The 20,124-nt window shown below is 34.9% G+C and overlaps 3 protein-coding genes across 3 annotated transcripts; all 3 read left to right on the top strand.

The window, feature by feature from the left end:
• Positions 1-547: 547 nt before the first annotated feature.
• LOC114730398 (acidic endochitinase-like) lies at positions 548-1,414 on the top strand. Its single transcript, XM_028917452.1, has 3 exons — positions 548-731; positions 819-1,069; positions 1,172-1,414. The coding sequence occupies exons 1-3, from the start codon at positions 548-550 to the stop codon at positions 1,412-1,414; spliced, it is 678 nt and encodes a 225-aa protein (XP_028773285.1).
• A 3,631-nt stretch (positions 1,415-5,045) lies between these two features.
• Positions 5,046-6,202, top strand: LOC114730386 (hevamine-A-like). The gene has a single exon (XM_028917444.1). It carries the CDS (start codon positions 5,050-5,052, stop codon positions 6,037-6,039), a length of 990 nt encoding a protein of 329 aa, XP_028773277.1. The 5' UTR covers positions 5,046-5,049; the 3' UTR covers positions 6,040-6,202.
• An 8,296-nt stretch (positions 6,203-14,498) lies between these two features.
• On the top strand, positions 14,499-15,443 carry LOC114730389 (secoisolariciresinol dehydrogenase-like). The gene is made up of 2 exons (XM_028917446.1): positions 14,499-14,539; positions 14,645-15,443. Exons 1-2 carry the CDS (start codon positions 14,499-14,501, stop codon positions 15,441-15,443), a joined length of 840 nt encoding a protein of 279 aa, XP_028773279.1.
• The last annotated feature ends 4,681 nt before the right edge of the window (positions 15,444-20,124 follow it).

Raw genomic sequence — 20,124 nt, 5'->3', positions numbered from 1 at the left:
AAAGCTACATCATCATTACCTCAGACATGCATGAGGTTTCTATTTGCCACATCAAATATTACGCACACAAGGTGCAGACGCATGGATACCATGCAAGATCCAACCAATCGATTCTTCTTTGAAAAGCACTGCTACCTAAAAATGCAGCATAACAAGAAGCAATTATTATGGGGGAAAAAAACCAATTCACACTAATGAGAGGAACCGAATTAAACATCGCAAGCATCCAGGCATGGTCCTCTAGCCTGTTGCTGTTATGTTACCAGAGCCAATAATTAATGACTGCAAAAATTCAACTTTAACACGCGTCACATGTAAATCTTCTATCTCATGCGATACTCTCTTATGATATAGGGAATATGATCAATCTAGCCACCGCGTATCCGAAGGTTCTTTTGTCACAGCTAAAACTGAAAATTAAAACATGGAAAAGAACTTATTTGATGTTAAATGACCCGAGCCCTAGCTCTTTATAAATAGGTTGTTTCTGTTGCTTGTTCTAAACCAAAAAAAAAAAAAACATTATCTTTGCTCCAATCAGTCCGCCATGGTTTCCAATATACAAGGTTGCATTCTTCTCCTTCTGTCCTTGCTGCTGTCTCACTTCAGCTCTGCCAAGGAACTAGGAATGGTCACGTACTGGGGCCAGAATGTGCGTGAAGGAGAGTTGGATGAAGCATGTGCCACCGGGAATTACGAGATAGTAAACATAGCATTCCTCAGCATCTTTGGCAATGGACAAACTCCAGACATAAACCTGTCGGGACATTGTTCTGAATCCTGAGGTGTCCCTTGCGCTAAATATGCCTCCCAAATAGCTAACGGCCAAAGCAAAGGCGTCAAAATCCTCCTCTCTCTCGGAGGAGACTCTCGGATATATTCACTTTCTTCAGCTCAAGACGCCAAACGAGTTGCGGACTACCTCTGGACCAACTTTCTCGGTGGCCATCAGAATAATTCAGAAGGCCTGCTAGGAAACGCGATTTTACATGACATCGCCTTTGGCATCAAACAAGGGGGAACCTGTTATTATGATGATCTTGCCAAGGATATTGACTCCTACAGAATGGTAAAAGATTTTCACCTATCAGCCGCACCACAATGTGCAATCCCTGATCCATACTCGGACTCAGCCATACAAACTGCACTCTTCGACCATGTTTGAGTTCAGTTCTACAATAACCCTTCGTGCCAATATTCTCCTTGGAATACTCAGGACCTTATGCACTCGTGGAACCAGTGGATTGACTTCCCCATCTCCAAGTTATATCTTGGCCTGCCGGCGTCTCCGGCGCCAACTGGCAGGGCTGGTGGCTATATCCCAGTAGACGGACTAAACCATGAGATTCTTCCACGTATAAAAAGCTCTCCCAATTACGGGGGTGTATGCTATGGAGCAGTTACTATGATATAGATTCTGGGCATAGCGGTAAGATCAAATCTGGTACTACTCTTGGAGAGTTCAATAATGTTGCCAAGATCTAATCAGCCTCAAGAGTGCTGTGTCGCCTTTTATCGCTGTACTATAGCTAGTGTGACTGCAACTTGCCTAGCAACTATCATGTATGGAATAAGCTGTACAAGGCAAAGTGCCTTCGGTCCTTAAGTGACGACTTGATTATGCTCAAGGTTTTATTTAATTTTTTTTTTTTTGGTTTCTCTTTCATTAAACTTAGATGTCAAAACTGAAAATAAAGGGAAAAATTTTAAAAAGGTGACAATTATTTAGTATTCACATGTATCCATACATTGATTAATACAGAAAGATGAAGCCAAAAGAAGGAAGGACAAAAAGTTCCATATGCATACTCACATCACCCGTAAATTGAAGGATTAATTAATCTGCAAGTCCTTATAATTTCAACTAATTTTGAATCAGGTTCCTATAGTTTTTTCACTTTTTATCAGGTCCTTATACTTTTATCTGTTTTTAATTAGGTCCTTGCATTTATTTTTCTTTTTATCAAGTCCCCATAATTTTGCTAAATTTTCAATAAGTCCATGTAGTTTTAATTTTTATTTATTAATTAAATATACACTTAATTAAATAGATTAATACTGAAATATAAAATATTGATAATGAAATTAAATTAATAATTATATAATAAAAAATAAGTAATATAACTAATTAATTCAGGAAATTTTCTAGAACAATTAATTTTTTTTGCTGCTAAAAAATAAAATATTATAATAATTCATTATTTATATAATAAAATTATTATAATAATTCACTATTTTTATAAAATAAAAATAAAATAAAGAATAAAAAAATTCAAGGACTTAATTAAAAATAGGGTGAACTTATAAGGACTTGATAAAAAGAAAAATAGATACAAAAACCATATTAAAAACAGGTAAAAGTATAAAACCTAATTAAAAAAAAACCTATAGGTACCTAACTCAAAATTGATTGAAACTACCGGAGAATTAATTAACCCTAAATTTAATATGCAGAAGGATACTGCCAAAAAAAGGTTTCACATGCATCCTCGTTGCTGTCACTGTCACACATGAATTTCCCAACCTACAGTACATATTGATTGCCTTGCTTGCATGCCTCTATTATATTTTTAAGGGAAAATTACACTCACGTCCCACAGAATACAATTAATATCAAAAAGGTCCCACAAAATCGCGAAATGATTCTGCAGTCCCCAGGGACCTGTGTGTAATTAATTCTAATTGTGAAATTACTTACTTACCCCTGTTAATTTTATTGCAACAATTCGTTTACAATCTCAACAGTGGCTGTTAACAACCCGAGAAGACGTGATTGACAACCTCAGCAGTGCTCATGATAACTCACTTTGTGGAATACCAGGGGCGTTGTTGAGGTTGTTAACCACTTCTTCTCAGGTTGTTAACAGCACTGTTGAGGTTGTAAATAGGTTCAAATTAACAGGGGTAACTACGTAATTTCACAATTAGAATTAATTACACACATGTCCCTGGGGACTTCAGAATCATTTCGCGATTTCGAGAGACCTTTTTGATATTAATTGTGCTCTGTGGGACCTGAGTGTAATTTTCCCTATTTTTAAATGGTGTTTACACGTTAGGCAGTCATGTTACTCCTCTTAATAAATATTTTTTGAGTTAATTTTAGTTCCTAAATATAAGACATATTTTTTATATTTATTAGTTTTTCTTAAATTACTCTTATGATACTCTCTCAACCATAATCAAATAGAAGAGGAAGAGGGAATATTAATCAAGATGAATTTAGGATTATGTCATATTTCTTATAATTAACTAACTTACCTAACTTTTTTAATTTAATCAAATTGTTTTATATTAAGGATCAGAGGAATATTATATGTTATCCTATGAATGAATGTATAGATATGCAAAATTTAATTTAACAAAATGATAAGGATGATGCTTCTCTCTCACACATGCCCTTCGCAGGACCATGATAGAAATCTGAGTTTATATATTTTATAGAAATAACTATATATGACATATTTTTAAGAGATGAAAATAATAATATTAAAATGAAATAATTATATATTCTACATAAAAAATTAATTTAATGCTTCAACCTGATGAAGAAGAGAACACTATTAAAACCAAATGTTATATATATTCCGCAAAATTAAAAAATTCGGTGTAACTACCCCTTTATTAATACTCGATGCGCGAAGCAATTATTAAAAATGTGATGTGATCGAAGGAGTAGAGATAAACTTAATCAAAGAGGTATGCAATTATAACGTTTGAACTTTTAATATTCCATGATCAATAATCACATTTCTTGCATCATGAATTTAAACGTGCTATACATATAATTCCATTTCTCCACATCATCATCAGCTGGCAATCGTGTCGTTTTCTTTTGTTTTATTAGAGATATAATTCCATTCTTTCCTTTTTCCTTCCCATTCTTTTTCTCTTCTCCTTTTCTAATCATAAAATCAATATTTAAATGGTTTAGATTTTATTTCCTACAAATTAAATTTTTTTTATTTTTTTAATGCAAGTATTCATTTCAAATTTTAGTGGCATAAATTTAATTATTTATTTTTATTTTATAATTTAACATTTGGATAATAATTTGAATTATATAACACATTCACTACAAAATATGTGTACCGAATATCGATGAGTAATGTTAAATTTGGATGTAATGCTTGGCTCATCATCATTTAACAAGTGTACCGCAAAAAGTGATCATTACACACGTGATATCCCTTTTTTTGGTTTTTGAATTAGACAATTTAAACCTCTCTCCCTCCATAGGAGAGGGGATCGCACGCCCACACTTCACATACACCCATACACATCATATCTATTTTTTTTTTTATATTTTAAATGTAAGATCTTAATTTTTTCTCAAACTTATAAATTTTTCACAAACTCAAATTATTGATATATTAAAGAGAGTTTCTATTAGTAGAAGTAACGATCAGAGAGGATAATTGTTAAAAAAAAATGATAGTTAAGAAAGTCAACAAACATTTTTTCATAAATAACCAACTTACTAGATTTTTAATATATGTAAATTAGTTATTAAGTTCCTATATTAATATGTAGATCAAGGAAATTGTTTGTGTTAAACTTATTTTTGGTTCTCTTTAAAAATGTCCTTAATTAAATAGGGATATTTTTTAAAAGATCATTTCTTAAAGGTGAAAAAACTTATAAAGTAGGATTAGTTTTCTTAAAAAATATTGTAAAATATCGTAAAATTCTAAACTATATAGTATAAAAAAGAGACATAAACTTTTTTGAAAAAATGATGATGTATCTAGAAGCGTAGGAAGACCAAAGATGGCCGATCGTGGTTCCCTAGCTAGTGATTACATAGCTTGCGGGGTCCTTGAAGAAAATGGCTGCAAAATTCAACATTCATAGCACGTGCTACGTAGAAGTCTTAATATTCTTATAGTTTAATTAATGATGCTTCCTTGCTTCAACATGGGTTAAAAATAATAGGATTTGACGCTAATGACCCTAGCCCCAGCTAGCCCATTATAAATTGGTCATTTCTGTGGTTCCTGCTAAGACAAGAAAGCACATTGCCTTTGGCTTCTCTTAACCTCTACTTTCATGTCTTACAAAACACAAGCTCTGGTCCTCCTCCTTTCGCCCTTATTGCTGCTCTCTCACTTGAGCTCATCCCAAGGCTGCCCAATTGTCACCTACTGGGGACAGAATGTGAACGAAGGAGAGTTGAGCACAGCATGCGACACCGGAAAGTACGAGATCATCAACATAGCATTCATGAACACATTCGGCAATGGGCAAACTCCAAATATAGACCTCTCAGGACATTGCTCTGAGTCTTGGGGTGTCCCTTGCACTAAATATGCCTCCCAAATAGCCTATTGCCAAGGCCTAGGCATCAAAATCTTCCTTTCTCTCGGAGGAGCCTCTGGTCAATATGGCCTTTCCTCAGCCCAAGACGCCCAGGAGTTTGCACAACACCTCTGGACCTACTACCTCAGTGGCCAAAGCGCAGGTCTCCTCGGAAACGTGACCTTAGATGGCATTGATTTTGACATCGAAGCTGGTTCAAACTTGTACTGGGATGTCCTTCTTAAAGATCTTTACACTTATAAGGAAGTAAAGACCTTTTATTTATCAGCAGCACCACAATGTCCAATCCCAGATTACTACTTAGACACCGCCATCAGAACTGGCCTCTTTGACTACATCTGGGTCCAGTTCTACAACAACCCTCCCTGCGAATACACAGATGGGGATACTCAGAAACTTATAAGTTCATGGAACCAGTGGACGACCACCTTCAACGCCACCAAGTTCTATGTCGGCCTCCCGGCGTCTCCCGCTGCAAATGGTAGTGCCGGTGGTTATGTCCCGATCGATGTGCTCAACAACGAGATTCTTCCGCAGGTAGAAACCTCTCCCAAGTTTGGTGGGGTTATGTTATGGAGTAGGTACTATGATTATCTATCTGGGTACAGCGGTAAAATCAACTGTACTGCCCCTGCAGCTCTTAAGGTTGTCCGTGCGCCGTTGGTTGCCATGATGAAATCTGCGTCGGAGGTTCTGTATCGCCTTTTATCGCAGTACTAGACTGTGACTCCAACCTCTCTAGCCACTATGTCATGTATGGAATCAATTGTCCGAGGCTAGTGCCTTTCTTCCATGTTAAGTGATGAAAGCCTGATTCTAGTCAGGTTATCATCAATGAGAAATAAAAACTTTAATAATTTAGTACGTGATACTGTTCTTTTAAGGTTTTACTAGTTTTTGTTTCTTGTTCATTTTGACGATGTTTGCGGTCGTATCCGTCTGCTGCGTGCAGCTGACACAGCTAATTAACACAAATCAAATTGCACCTATAACTCAGCGACGACGTTGCTTATTTAATTAATTAGGCCCCAGCTCCTTCTAATATTCTGGTACTAATATTAAAATACAAGCCGCAAATGTCTAGCTAGCTAGCTTCGCCTTTAACATGAGACACATATAAACGTCCTTCTACCTCGCGAGATTTTCTTCTATAGGGAATAGAATCAATCATAGGTTCTTTTGTCCATAGCTAAGTTATGAGAAGTAAAATTTTAAGATAATACTCCTTTTATTTTGTGGAAAATATATCGACGTTAATGTGACCGCCTTCCAAGGCCATAGTTAATTTCTGCTTCTTCGCTTACAACTTCTTCCTATTTTCCGATTTTCTTTGGTGTGTTTTTTTTTTGGCTATGTCCATAACTTATTTATCAATAATGCAACCATGTTCATATTTGTACATTGTATTTATCTATATTTTTTCTTGATTAAAATATTTTAAATTTTGATATAGATTTGTATCTAAAAATGCGTGATGATCTATCATGCCTTGAAAGAACATATCAAAACATTTTTCTGTTTTAGTTGATTTTTTTTTTCTTTTCTTTTGGTTAATGTCCATAAATATTTTTGCCGATATATGGACAAATATGTCACATATTTGTACTTCAAGTTATTTATTTATATTTTCTCTAAGGACATGCATGTATTAAATTGTAGTTTAAATTTACCTTTAAAAGCTGCTCGATGACCATATATTTAGGAAAAGCTTAAAACCTTTTTCTCTTTTCATTGGTCTTTGACGACTTTTTAAGTCATCTCTCTCTCTCTCTCTCTCTCTCTCACACACACACACAATTTGTTCATTCAAACGCCCTGTGATAATCAATATTCCATTATCGCTTCATCAACCAGGCCTTAAAAGTACCAACAAGTGGTCGTATGCAAAAATAGTTTCAGACACTTACAATATGTGTTCCTTATATCTTTACATAGAGGCATATATATTCTAGAGGACAAGATAGATCTTTTACAATGCTTTGAGGTACAATATAACGTAGTTGTTAATTATTACTTACAATATTTTTCAGATTTATATTAAAATATCCATAAGCCAATCCGCAGTTGCCACGCATAATACTTTTTTTTATATATTCTTGTTGCTAGAGACAATAAGTAAGGATCAAGAATCAACTAAGAGATAATTACAATTAAGATATGTACAAGGCATTCGCCTGCGTTGTCACTCGTCGTATTGTGGAAAAGGGGAAAAAAAAGGAAACTTGACGTTAATAACCCTAGCCCTAGTCTATTATTTTCATATGTGAGAGTTCTCATCGTTGTACTTTAATATTATTCCAGGATGCTTCCGACAGAATGGCCAAATTTTTTGACAAGGGAAATTATTAACTAGAAACAACCAAGTCGCATTAGAGGGGAATCGAAATTTCACCCTCGCGTGGTCCCAGGATCAATGGCGACAAAGCTTCGCGTGTAACTCGAGGCGCCACGTATATAATTAATGAATTTGATATCTTTTCATATCTCTCGTACCCACTTCACACAGAAACCAATTCTTTCTAATAATCGATCCGGTATTAATATTATCTCTCATCTTAGTTATGAGATTTTATCTGTACATTTATAATTAGAACCGGTAATATATTAGATTGTGGTCAAATTGTGACAACAGAAAAAGGCCGAGCGTGTACGTCTACATCTAGCTAAACTTAAATAGATAATAGAGTAAAACTACGTTGCTTGACTATGACTAGTGGAATAAACCAATGATGACATCAATTTTTATATTTATGATTTGAGATGAGTAATTTCTATAATTTTTTTGGGACAAAAAATTGTTATTTTATTGATATGAAAAATTATTACTCACAATAGTATTAAACTGTCAATGTTGATTAACTTAATAATCGTAACATTTTTGCGCCATTTGACGTATGTCTTGACTTGGCCTCTTTAAACTCGAGCTCATCAAGGGCCAGTCCATTTGATGTATGCCTTAACCATTTTGATAATTATATTTGTCCATTTTTTTAGCTAGTACATAAGTTTCCGTCTTTCAACCACTGTTTAGGCAAAATTATTGGTGGTTATATGCTTTAATGACCGAAGTCCTAGTCCATTATTTTCATATGTACTGTGAAACTTCTCATCATATATACTTTGTTTTTCTAAGGTGCTTCCGATAAGATGACCACATTTTTTGACAAAAGAAATTTTAACTTGAAAACAACCAAATCACATCAGGGAGAAACCGAAATTTCACGTAAGATCGACGACATTGTTCCCTATATTGCTGCTAGCGTTTGACCCGTACGTGCCTGCCACATGTATATAGATAATTATTTCGATAGCAAATCCTTGCATCTCCACCTAATCCCTCTACACAGACCCCAACTCCTGCTAATAATCTGATTTTAATATTAGATTTTGCTCAAGTCGTGACAACAGAAATAATGAAATACAGGCCAAGCTTGGACACGTCTACCTAGTTATGTTTAATAAAGATAATCTTGCTGATAATAGAGTAAACTTACAGTTGCTTGGCTATGACTAATGAAAAGCCAACAGGCCGAAAAATTAGTCGTTGTGATTTGAATACTTTTCGGGCCAAAAAGCTATGGGAAAAATCACAAAAAAGACACTAAAAAATTGCAAATAGGAACCCGTTACAATATTAATATTGGTTTTGATAATAATTGATAAGCGAATGATAAAATTTTTATGAATGGTTCCTTGTATGCAATTTTTCAATTTTCAGGGACTTTTTTGTGATTTTTTCAAAAGTTATTTTATTCATATAAAATTTTTTATTACACGCAATGATATTATGAAGGTGGAGTAAAAATAAAGGAGAAGCTATGAGGACAAAGGGATGGGATAGGGAAAAATATAATTGTAAAAGGCCTTTTCAATTTTTCCATTTCCATTTTCATTTGATTAAATATAAAAATTAAACTTGAGAAAAATTACGTTAAAAATACCTTGGACATATACAAAAATTAGAACGGTGACTCCACTTTCAACAGAAATAATAAAATGCACAAGTGTATTTAAATAGAATTGTGAGATATTGTGCTTTTTAATGACATTGCTCTTTTCAAAAGTAAGGCTGCCGATGCTCTAGCGGCCGAGATTTTTTCTGGAAAAGTTGGTCAAAGTGGAATTTGATCCGCCGCTGAATTCTTAAAGAAAAAAGTTATAACTATTGGCCATCAAATCAAACTATTTTACTAAAATGGTGTAAAATAATATATAAACTATCAAATAAAACGGCATATTTCAGGAGATTTACTGCACCGTTTACTGCGCTTGAAATAAGTTTCACCATTTCATATTAGCGGTTTGCAAGATTTTGTTACAAATTGGACTCTTGGAAAAATCAAAGACGAAGACGAGCATACTTCAGGAAATTTAAGAAATTTGCTACACTAGAAGCACCTTTCACCGATTTACAATTTTTTTATGAGTTTCACGCTTGGAAAAATCAAAGTAAAAAAGGAAATGTTTCATAGAACTCATCACGGACATGTTTCATAGAAATTACTACACTCAAATGTATTATATTCTTCCTCTAGTAGTGTAAATTCTCTGAAATAGGGCCTTTTTATTTTAATCTTTCCAAGTTCGAAATTCATTAAAAAAAAATGTCGCAAATATGAGTCACCTTTACGGGATTTCTATATTTTGGGGGTATTTTAATGGGATTTTTCCAAATTAATATTACAAGCTCTAAAATTTCAAAAAGACTACAAAAATATGCCAGGGCAAAGTATATATATTAAATAACTGGGCCTGCAGCAATTGACTAACAAGAGCTGAGTATTGACACGGGAATAGACTGGCTAATTAGTCTCTTAAAACGTGATAAACTAATATTCAAATTTTTATTAAGAAAAGTGTTCATATTTAGTGTTTAACCATACTTTAAATATGGTTACTTCTATAGGAGGATATTTGTTTCTATGGAAAAAAACACCAATTGAAAGATCTTTTCACTAAACCATTAGATGCTCTGAGATTTCAACTCTTGAGGTCGAGTCTCGCTATAATACCATTACCGTTGGGGGCCTGTTGAAGCACAAAACCAGCCCAAGCCCAAACTCTCAGACCGTTATTAGCCAGATATCATGTCGTCGATCTATATCCTTTCTTCGGCTGATGAACCATTAACAAGTTGCATACTCGGAACCGTTCGTTGTCTTAGATGGCATTGATTTTGACGTTCATCGAAGGCGGCGGAAACTTGTATTACAGGATGCTCTTGTGAAAGAGCTTTACGCATTGTTACAGGTTTGGTTTTGGAGGGTGGGGGAGATTATATCCTCAACCAGATTTTGAAATAATTATAACTCTGAACGGGTATCGATGATTATAAGCACGCTACTAAAGCTAGCTAGTCACAAAAAATCGCTAGATCATAATTTAGAAGATTGCTTCAAGTTCATGTTGCAATGAATTTTCAAGGTGTAGACATATGGAAACCGTGCAATATCCGAACAATTAATTCTTCTTTGAAAAGCACTGATAACCGCACATGCAGTATAACAAGAAGCAATTGTTAGGATAAAAAAACATTGGCCCGTTCGCATTAATGAGAGGAATCGAATTAATTAAATATCACGGTATCCAGGCATAGTCCTCTAGCCTGCTACTGTTATGTTCCCAGAATCAACTAATGACTGCAAAAATTCAACTTTAGCACGCTTCCCATGTAAATCTTCTATCTCATGCGATGCTCTCTCATAACATAAGGAATAGGATCAATCTACCACGTAACCAAACCACCAAAGGTTCTTTTATCACAGCTAAAGTGGAGAACTAAGACAGGGAAAAAAATTAATGAACTTGATGTTAATAACCCGTACACCCTTTATTGTGAATTGGTTTTTCATGTTCCTCGTCCTAGACAAGAAAAGCATGTCTTTTCTTCTATCAATCCGCATTCATGGTTTCCAAAAGGCAAGATTCGATCATCCTCCTTCCGTCCTTCTTACTGCTGTCTCGCTTCAGCTCTGCCAAGGGATCAGGAATTGCCACGAACTGGGGCCAGAATGCGCGTGAAGGAGAGTTGGATGAAGTATGCGCCACCGGATTACGAGATAATAAACATAGCATTCCTCAGTATCTTCTGCGATAGACAAACTCCACACATAAACCTGTGCGGACCTTATTCTGAATCCTGGGGTGTCCCTTGCACTAAATATGCCTCCCCAATAGCTTGCTGCCAAAGCAAAGGCGTCAAAATCTTCCTCTCTCTCAGAAGAGAGTTTCGGACCTATTCGCTTTCTTCAGCCCAAGACGCCAAACAAGTTGCAGACTACATCTGGGCCAACTTTCTCGGTGGCCATCAGAATAATTCGCAAGGCCTGCTAGGAAACGCGGTTTTAGATGGCATCGACTTTGGTATCAAACAAGTAGGAACATGTTATGAGTCCACAGAAGGATAACAGATTTTCACCTATCAGCCGCAAATCCTATCTCAGGTCCATACTTAGCGATTGAAACCGGGCTCTCCGACCATGTTTGGGTTCAGTTCTACAATAACCCTTCGTGCCAATATTCTCCCTGGAATGCTCAGAACGGTATACACGTGGAATAGTGGACTGATTTCCCCATCTGCAAGTTATATCTTGGCCTGCCGGCGTCTCCGGGGGCAATTGGCAGGGCTGGTGGTTATATCCCAATAGATGAGCTCAGCAATAAGATTCTTCCACGTATACAAAACTCTCCCAATTATGGCGGCGTTATGTTATGGAGCGGGTACTATATGATATAAATTCTGTTATGTTATGGAGCTTTTAATAAAGTTGCCAAGATCTAATCTGCGTTGGGAGTGCTGTATCGCCTTTTATCGCTGTACTATAGCTAGTGTGACTGCAACTTCTGTAGCTACCATCCTGTATGGAATGAGCTGTAGGAGGCAAAGTGCCTTCGGTCCTTAAGTGACGACTTCATTATGCTCAAGTTATCATTATGAATGCAACTTTAATCATATGTCTTCTTTTATATATATAAGTTTTTATTTAACTTTTTAAAATTGAAAATAAAGGGGAAAAAGTTTTAAAATGTGATATTTAGTATTCACATATACCGCTATGATCTAGTATGTCCATGTTAACGAAGACGACCACAAATCAACCTGGCAAAGATCAATAATGGGTTAGTTAATGACTCGTTCGATCCCCAAAACCTTCCCGCCACGCTGTCCTTGGAACCACCTCGTTTTCGGGACATTGGTATCAAGAAAGCTGGTGGATCATAGACCAATCAACGACCACGAAAAAGGGCTCTATATGGGGCAGAGGCACTGCTTGCATTTCTTTATAGTAGGTGTACAGGATCTGAACGCCGTTCTGGCAAGCCTTATTTGAAAAAGTAGAACATAAATTCAAAGCCATGCTTGTCATGTTAATTAAACTGTCAATATGAATCTTTTTTTTTTTATTTTCATTTTTTAAAATTTTCTCCCAGCTGATAACTAGAAACTAATCCTCTTAAGATGTAGAGATCACCGAAATGGGTTTTACCTCTCCCAACAAAGCTTTTTCTATGCATACGGCCTGGTTCGAACCCAGAACATCAAGTTTAAGGGACCCAGCCATCTACCAACTGTGTCGAGCTTTGTTAGTTGAACTAGGTTTTTTGGTACATGGTTGAAGTTCTAAAGCCACATTAGATATATATAAACAAGAATATGGTTTTATTATTATTATTATTATTATATGGGTATTGTAAAACGACTTCTCAATATGTTCAGCCCTAAGGACAAAAGTTTTCATTACCTGCAAGGAAAAAGGCCAATGTATGCACAGAGATAAATAATGAAGGGTATTTGTGCAACATGCATGTACGAGTGACAACTCTCTAGATACAGAGTTCTTAGTTATGAACTTCTTATATATATATATATATATATACACTCCTCTGGTCCTATTTATAGGGCAGAGAGAGAAGGTTTTTTTTTGTCCTATTTATAAGCCACTTCATTAAATTTTTAGTGTGAATGTACTACTTTGTCCTTCATTTATTATAATATAAGTAGTTATCTTTTTTGAAAGGAGTATACATTAAATAGGGGTAAAGTTGGAAAGTTGCTATATTTTAATGGAGAGTTAATGCAGTTTAAGATTTTCCTTGGTCTATGTGAAACATATTGGAAGTGCCTTATAAATAGGACCAGAGGAGTATATATATTGGGGAGTGGGTGGTGAAAATGATGCAGTGAGTATCTTTAATTTTGTTTATGAATAGGATAAGAAAGAATGTAGTTGTAAGGGCCTTCATGAATGCACAGCCAAATGGTATTGCAGATGCTTTAGGAGAGAGACAAAACAAATTAAAAGAGATGACGATTGTGATATAATGATATTATTATTTTGTTGGCCAGCGTGATAATGATATTATTAGACATTACACTGTCACGTTATTACATATCATCCTATGAATGAATATGTATTTACACACACACACACAAATATATATATATAAGATATTTTGTCTAACAATAAGATAAGGATGATGCTTATGTGACTGATATGAGATCGAAGGAATCGCGATAAATTTAATCAAAGACGTATGCGATTTTCACGCTTGAACTTTTGATATTCCATGACCAATAATCACCTATATGTTTAGTACCATCATATTTCTTACATAATCTATGAATTTAAACGTGATATATATATATTCCATTTCTCTACCTCATCAGCTGGCAATCATGTCGTTTTCTCTTAATTTATATAGAGGATTGCAATTACAAGTTTGCAACTTTGAATTAAATAATACATTGAGTGAGGTTAAATTGGACCTAATTCTAATGCTTGTCTTATCACTTAACAAGGATCGCGCGCATTCATGACACGTGCTACATACCGAAAAGTCCCAATTATTCTAAGGATAAACTTTAGAAAAAATTGCAAAAAAAGACCCCCCAAATATATATAATTATGATTTAAGACTCTAAATTTGAAAAATAGCAAATAAGGACCCAATCTTACTTTTGTAAATATAAATTGTGGGTGAAATATCTGAAATGTCCCTCAACCAAATGACAAGTTGAATATGAGAAATAACAAATTCACTTTAAGGAATGACAATTTTAATCCATAAACAGCCATTCACATGTTGTCCATAAATAGCCCACCTCGTCCTCTGTTATATAGCACACAGCAAAAATCGAACTAGCACGTATTAGTTGAAGAAGGCTTAAAAGCTCCACCATGGGAAGTGCCTCCATGTTAGCCACGGTCGCCATGAGAAGGTATGCAAAGATTACAATCTCATCTACCAGTTAATGGGAGTATAACTCCCCAATACGTTTCAAGTTTTAATATGTATACTTGTGAGTAAAATCATTCACTTTCAGGCTTGAAGGTAAGGTGGCTCTGATCACAGGCGGTGCGAGCGGAATTGGCGAGTGTACTGCCAGGCTCTTTTCGCAGCACGGAGCTAAAGTGGTGATCGCTGATATCCAACATGACTTGGGTCACTCAGTTTCCAAAAGCATCATGGATTCTTCTTCTTCTTCCTCCTCTTCTTCTGCTACCTACGTCCATTGCGATGTCACAAAGGAACAGGACATCGAAAACGCCGTGGACACTGCGGTTTCAAAGTACGGCAAGCTTGACATCATGCTCAACAACGCTGGTATTGGCGGTGTCAACAAAACCAACATCCTCGAAAACCAGAAATCCGAATTCGAGGAAGTCATTAACGTGAATCTGATCGGTGTCTTTCTGGGGACCAAGCACGCTGCTAGGGTGATGGTCCCTGCACGATGTGGCAGCATCATATCAACGGCCAGTGTGTGTAGCTGTATCGGCGGTGGGGCCTCACATGCGTACACGAGCTCGAAGCATGCAGTGGTGGGCCTGACGAGGAACACCGCCGTGGAGCTCGGACAGTTTGGGATTCGGGTGAACTGTGTGTCGCCGTACTTGGTGGCGACACCGTCGGCTAAGGCTTTCTTCAGGCTTGATGATGACGGAGTCCATGGGGTTTATTCCAACCTGAAAGGCGCAAAGCTTGAAACTCAAGATGTGGCTGAGGCGGCACTGTACTTGGCAAGTGACCAGTCTAAGTATGTGAGCGGCCACAATCTTGTCATAGATGGAGGATTCACCATCACAAATCCTGGTTTCACTGTTTTTGGGGATAGAAAATGATTTCACTACTGCAATTCTGGGTTTAATAACTTCATATTACGACCTGAGTATGGGACGATTCGTTCAAAGACTTCAAAAACTAATAATTATATATATAACACAAGATTAAATAAAATAAAAAATCTTAAGAAAAATTGAAGAGCTATATATGAGAGGGGAAAGGCACTTGGTTCAGATAGTGTTTCTTAATTTTATCGATGGTCTCGTATTTCACTCCTCCACGTTATCATGATATTGAGGGGGAAAAGGAAGTATAGTGACATAATTAAAAATAGTTGGATATCTGAAAACATTTTCTTTCTTACTTTGTATCTCCATCGTTAAACACCGTTAAGTTGTAGTATATCATTGGATAAAATATGGGGAATACTCAAGGCATAAAGGATCGCATCAAATATTCATTGAACTATGCAATATATTTTATACTTGATAAAAACAAATCTTAGCAAATCGTTTTCTTATATATATAATAAGTATAATAAAAAAAAACCATTTTAATAAGTGTTTTAGAGTATTATGTACATAAAAAATTATTTTAACATACTGGGTGCCAGTAAAAAATATTTCACTTTGTCAAATGATCTTTAGAAAAGTATACATTTATCACCCCATTTTACCCCAAAACGCTGTGGTTTCAGGGTAAAAGAAGGCCGGGACCGGAACCAAAAAGGAGAGAAGCCAAGGTGATTAAAAACCCTCTCAAACGCAAAGTACAATTGATCACTAATTTTCCAATTTCGCAGCCTCATGCCAATCTATCGTTTTCCCTCGGGTACCCTAATTAGATGACGTGTGGCGAGGGGTGCATTACCAAAATGAATTAAAATTTTCTTGAAAATATATCGATTTTAATCTATAAATTTGTTAACAAATTATAAAAAAATTGAAGAAATGGGGGAAAATGCACATAACTCAAGAAATTTTTCTCAAGTGAGAATTAAAGAAAATTTTGAAGAAAAAACAATTTATTAGAAAAATAGTGACCGCAACGAAACAGTTGTTTGGATAACAAGTTCCATAAGAAGAACGTGGAATACTTTAGAAAAGAAAATACAATGAATAAAAACAAAGGCAAAGTCTAATTAATTGCACCGTGGCACAATTAATGAGAAAACATCGTCCGCATTTATTTGACTGTTACTGAATCTCTAAGTTGATCATGTTAGTCGCTCAAAAATTTAAACTACAAACTAAATCGAATACTCACTCTCATTCTTAATATAAGATTTAATTAACTAATTTAAATAAATTAAAAAAATATTAAATTATTTTAAACTATTTATATTTATTATTTTTTTCAAATTAATTTGTTTCACTTATAAATTGAGATATAATATAATAATCTATATAAGTAGCTTAGAAAAGTCATATAATATATGCTATAATTAAATTATTTAATAATTTTATTAATCTTTCTAAATTAATTGATTATATCTTATATTAAGGATCGGAAGCAAGTATAAACTTCAATTGAGTATGGATGTGATATTGTTCTTTTGAGGTTTTAACTCTTGTTTCTTGTTGGTTTGGATGTTTTTGGCGATCCTGGTGTTAATGACACAAATCAAACCGGGCCAATAGTTCAACGACATTATTTATTCGTTTGCGCTCACAAATCACGATCATCATGTCTAGTTGAGTCCTGATGAAGAGATAGAGTAAATCTACAGGCGGTTGATTAATTATTTTACCTGCGAAGTCCCAAAAAAAATATCATATCAGGACTGGATTTCCCAAGAATATATACTACTTTGCTCCTTATTATAAGATTTTTTTTAATTGTTAAAATTAATAAAAAGCAATTAATATGTAACAAATATAATTTTTTCCAAATATATCCCTACATATAAATAGACAGATGTGAGAGAGTAATAGTAAGATAAATGAAGAAAACGAATATATTAAATATATTAAACTAATAATAAAATAGATAATAATATATTAAATATTCTGACAAACTCAAAAAAAAAATCTTATAAAAAAAGACAAACCTATTCACAAAATTGAATTTTATAACAAGTAAGGAAGGGAGTATAAATATATAGAATTATATATACATACATATATATATATGTGTGTGTGTGTGTGTGTCACCGTGGCATGTACTGGGGGAAGCAATTATGAATCGTGACGCTGCCAAATCAAAGAATCATACATATCTTACTAGACACGAGATTCGATGTACCCATCCATGACCCAGAATATGGCCGAATGCATCCCTCGCTAGCCTCCAACTCTCCATCACGTGAATCAGCAGAAGGCCCAGTTAGCTTAGACGTGGCACCCCGCCTCCCACATCGCACGGTTTCAACAATCGGCTGCATTATATTTATTCATTCTTCACGCGTCCGTTCTCATAAATGAATGATGTGCTTGTTGTTTCAAACAACTATAAAATAACAAATAAATACCACTTCTGATATTTAATATAAGATTTTGTTTGATTTTTATTTTGATCATAAATATGAGATCTCAATCTACTTTTTCTCTCATATTTATACTTTTTTTTTAAGGTAATCATTCTAACAATAATAATTCTAGCTAATACACTTGATTAACAAGTATATTTTAAGGAAAAAAAACACATATTTAGTACAAATAACTAACTTAATTTATTTTCTTAATCTTTTCAAATAAGTCAATTAACTCGTATAATTAGAATCGAAACTAGTATATAGTAGTAATCTTTTGAAAGTGACAATTAAAATAAAAGGGGGACGGGGGGAATACACTTTAATTATGTTGGATAGGGAATTAATAGAAATAAATTTAATCAGACATGAAAACCACGTTTAAAGTTTTAATATTATACTCCATGATAAGAAATCTTACCAACCATCCATGTCTATATTTGGTTAATCTCCTTTAATATATTGCTGCCGTTTCAAAGCTCCTTTTGAAACGAGAGACACGTACGGTTTCTTGATTGGCACTATGCTCAACATTTGATAGAATGAGTCCCATTTTTCACCATTTATGACGTGTGTATTTTACCGTGAACAATGCTGCTATCCTTCTGCAATTAAGGTTAATTTTAAGTGTTGCCAGATAAACTGTTGCTTAAATTAAGAACAGAGCGACTTAATAGGTGTAGCCATCTCTTTCTCTCTCTTACGTACGCCTGCAGACACACATTTTATTAATTTAAACGTGTTATATGTGTAGGTAGATATCATCAACCAATCGTGTCAATTTTGCATTCTTCTTAGAGATGAGAATCAATAGGAAATTGCAACTTTGAAATAATATATTCATTAACATGTGTATACCAAAGATTAATAGGCCGTCTCTCGTTGGTTGCCTCTCAATAGGAGCACAAATCTTTAGAAAAACCACATTTTAAAAAGGAAAAACTAATTTAGATACCCTTATAATTTACTTCAATTTTGAATCAGGTTCCTAAATTTTTTTTTTTCAATTGGGTATTTTAACTTTCTACTTTTAGAGCTGTTAGTCCCAGTGGCTTAAATCTGTTAAATAAGTATTAACGCGGTTGAGAATTTTCCTTAAAAAGCATGGCCTACTCAATAATAAAAAGCCACGTCTAAAAGCTTCTTCCACCTTGCCACGCTCCCCTCTCTCTCTTTTTGCTCATTCCTCCTCTTCTCCCTCATTCTCTCAACCTATAAATGGCTCCCAATTTCTTCTCATTTCACTATAACACCTCCCTGCGGTCACATCTCCTTCTCTGTCCAACTTGAGGCCATTTGAATCTTCTTTCAATGAATGAGAATTATTTTACAGTTTTGATGGATGCAACCTTATAAAATGTATTGGAGGTCTTTTAACCAAACCAAATACTATTGTCACAGTAAAGCACAAAATAGGACCCAAAATCTTGGCCATGCCATGTAGATGCTTCACAGATCAACGTTTAAGCACAAAAGTAAAGATCCATTGGTTCTAAGCAATTTTCTGATGCCTCTGAAAATTAAGGTAATGATGTCTAAATGGCCAAAAAGTTGTCTGCAACACAGAGAAACAATTCTATTTTTATTCAAGCCCCTGCTTTAGTAATAGAAAAAACAGAGAGATCAAGGAAGTAACCAACAACTTCTCCAAAGCTAAACTAGACTAAATTCTCAACAAGGTTTGAGTCATTGCCAAGTCAACCATGGTAACCTTGTCCACTTCCTTGGTTATTGTGTCAAACTGGATTGCCAATCCCTTCTCATCTATGAATTCATCTCTAGGTACAGTTTCACGATTGTGTCGTTCAAGAATGGTAGGGGAGATGTTGATGAATAAGCTAAAAGAGAGAGGAGAGTTTGGTCCTGAGGTTGTAATGGAAGGAGATGATGCTAACCAGAAGAGAATATGATGTTTTCAGAAGTGGCAATCAAGTGGGCAGTGCTTTTTAACAGAAATTCTTAACAGTGTTAATACTTATTTAACAAATTTAAACTGTAGGAACTAACAACCCTAAAGGTGAAAAATTAAAATAAAAAGAAAAAAAATTTCAAGGACCTGATTCAAAACTTGAGTAAATTAGAAGAAACTCCAGATTAATTTTCCCTTTTAAAAATTAGGAGTTAGGAAACCAACACTTTATAAGGTTCCCTTTTCAAGAAAACCTATCCAACGTTAGAGTGGTGATCAAAATTTCATAAACTAAAAGATAAAAGAAACACATCCCCATCTAGATCACCTGTAATACAAATTAAAGATCGACCATTTGTTG

This window comes from Neltuma alba, unplaced genomic scaffold, assembly GCF_004799145.2.
Source record: "Neltuma alba isolate B1F8T4 unplaced genomic scaffold, ASM479914v2 tig00012731_pilon, whole genome shotgun sequence".
NCBI classification, from domain to species: Eukaryota; Viridiplantae; Streptophyta; class Magnoliopsida; order Fabales; family Fabaceae; genus Neltuma; species Neltuma alba.
The sequence above is the reverse complement of the archived record's forward strand: the minus strand, read 5'-3'. Positions and strand labels throughout refer to the sequence as shown.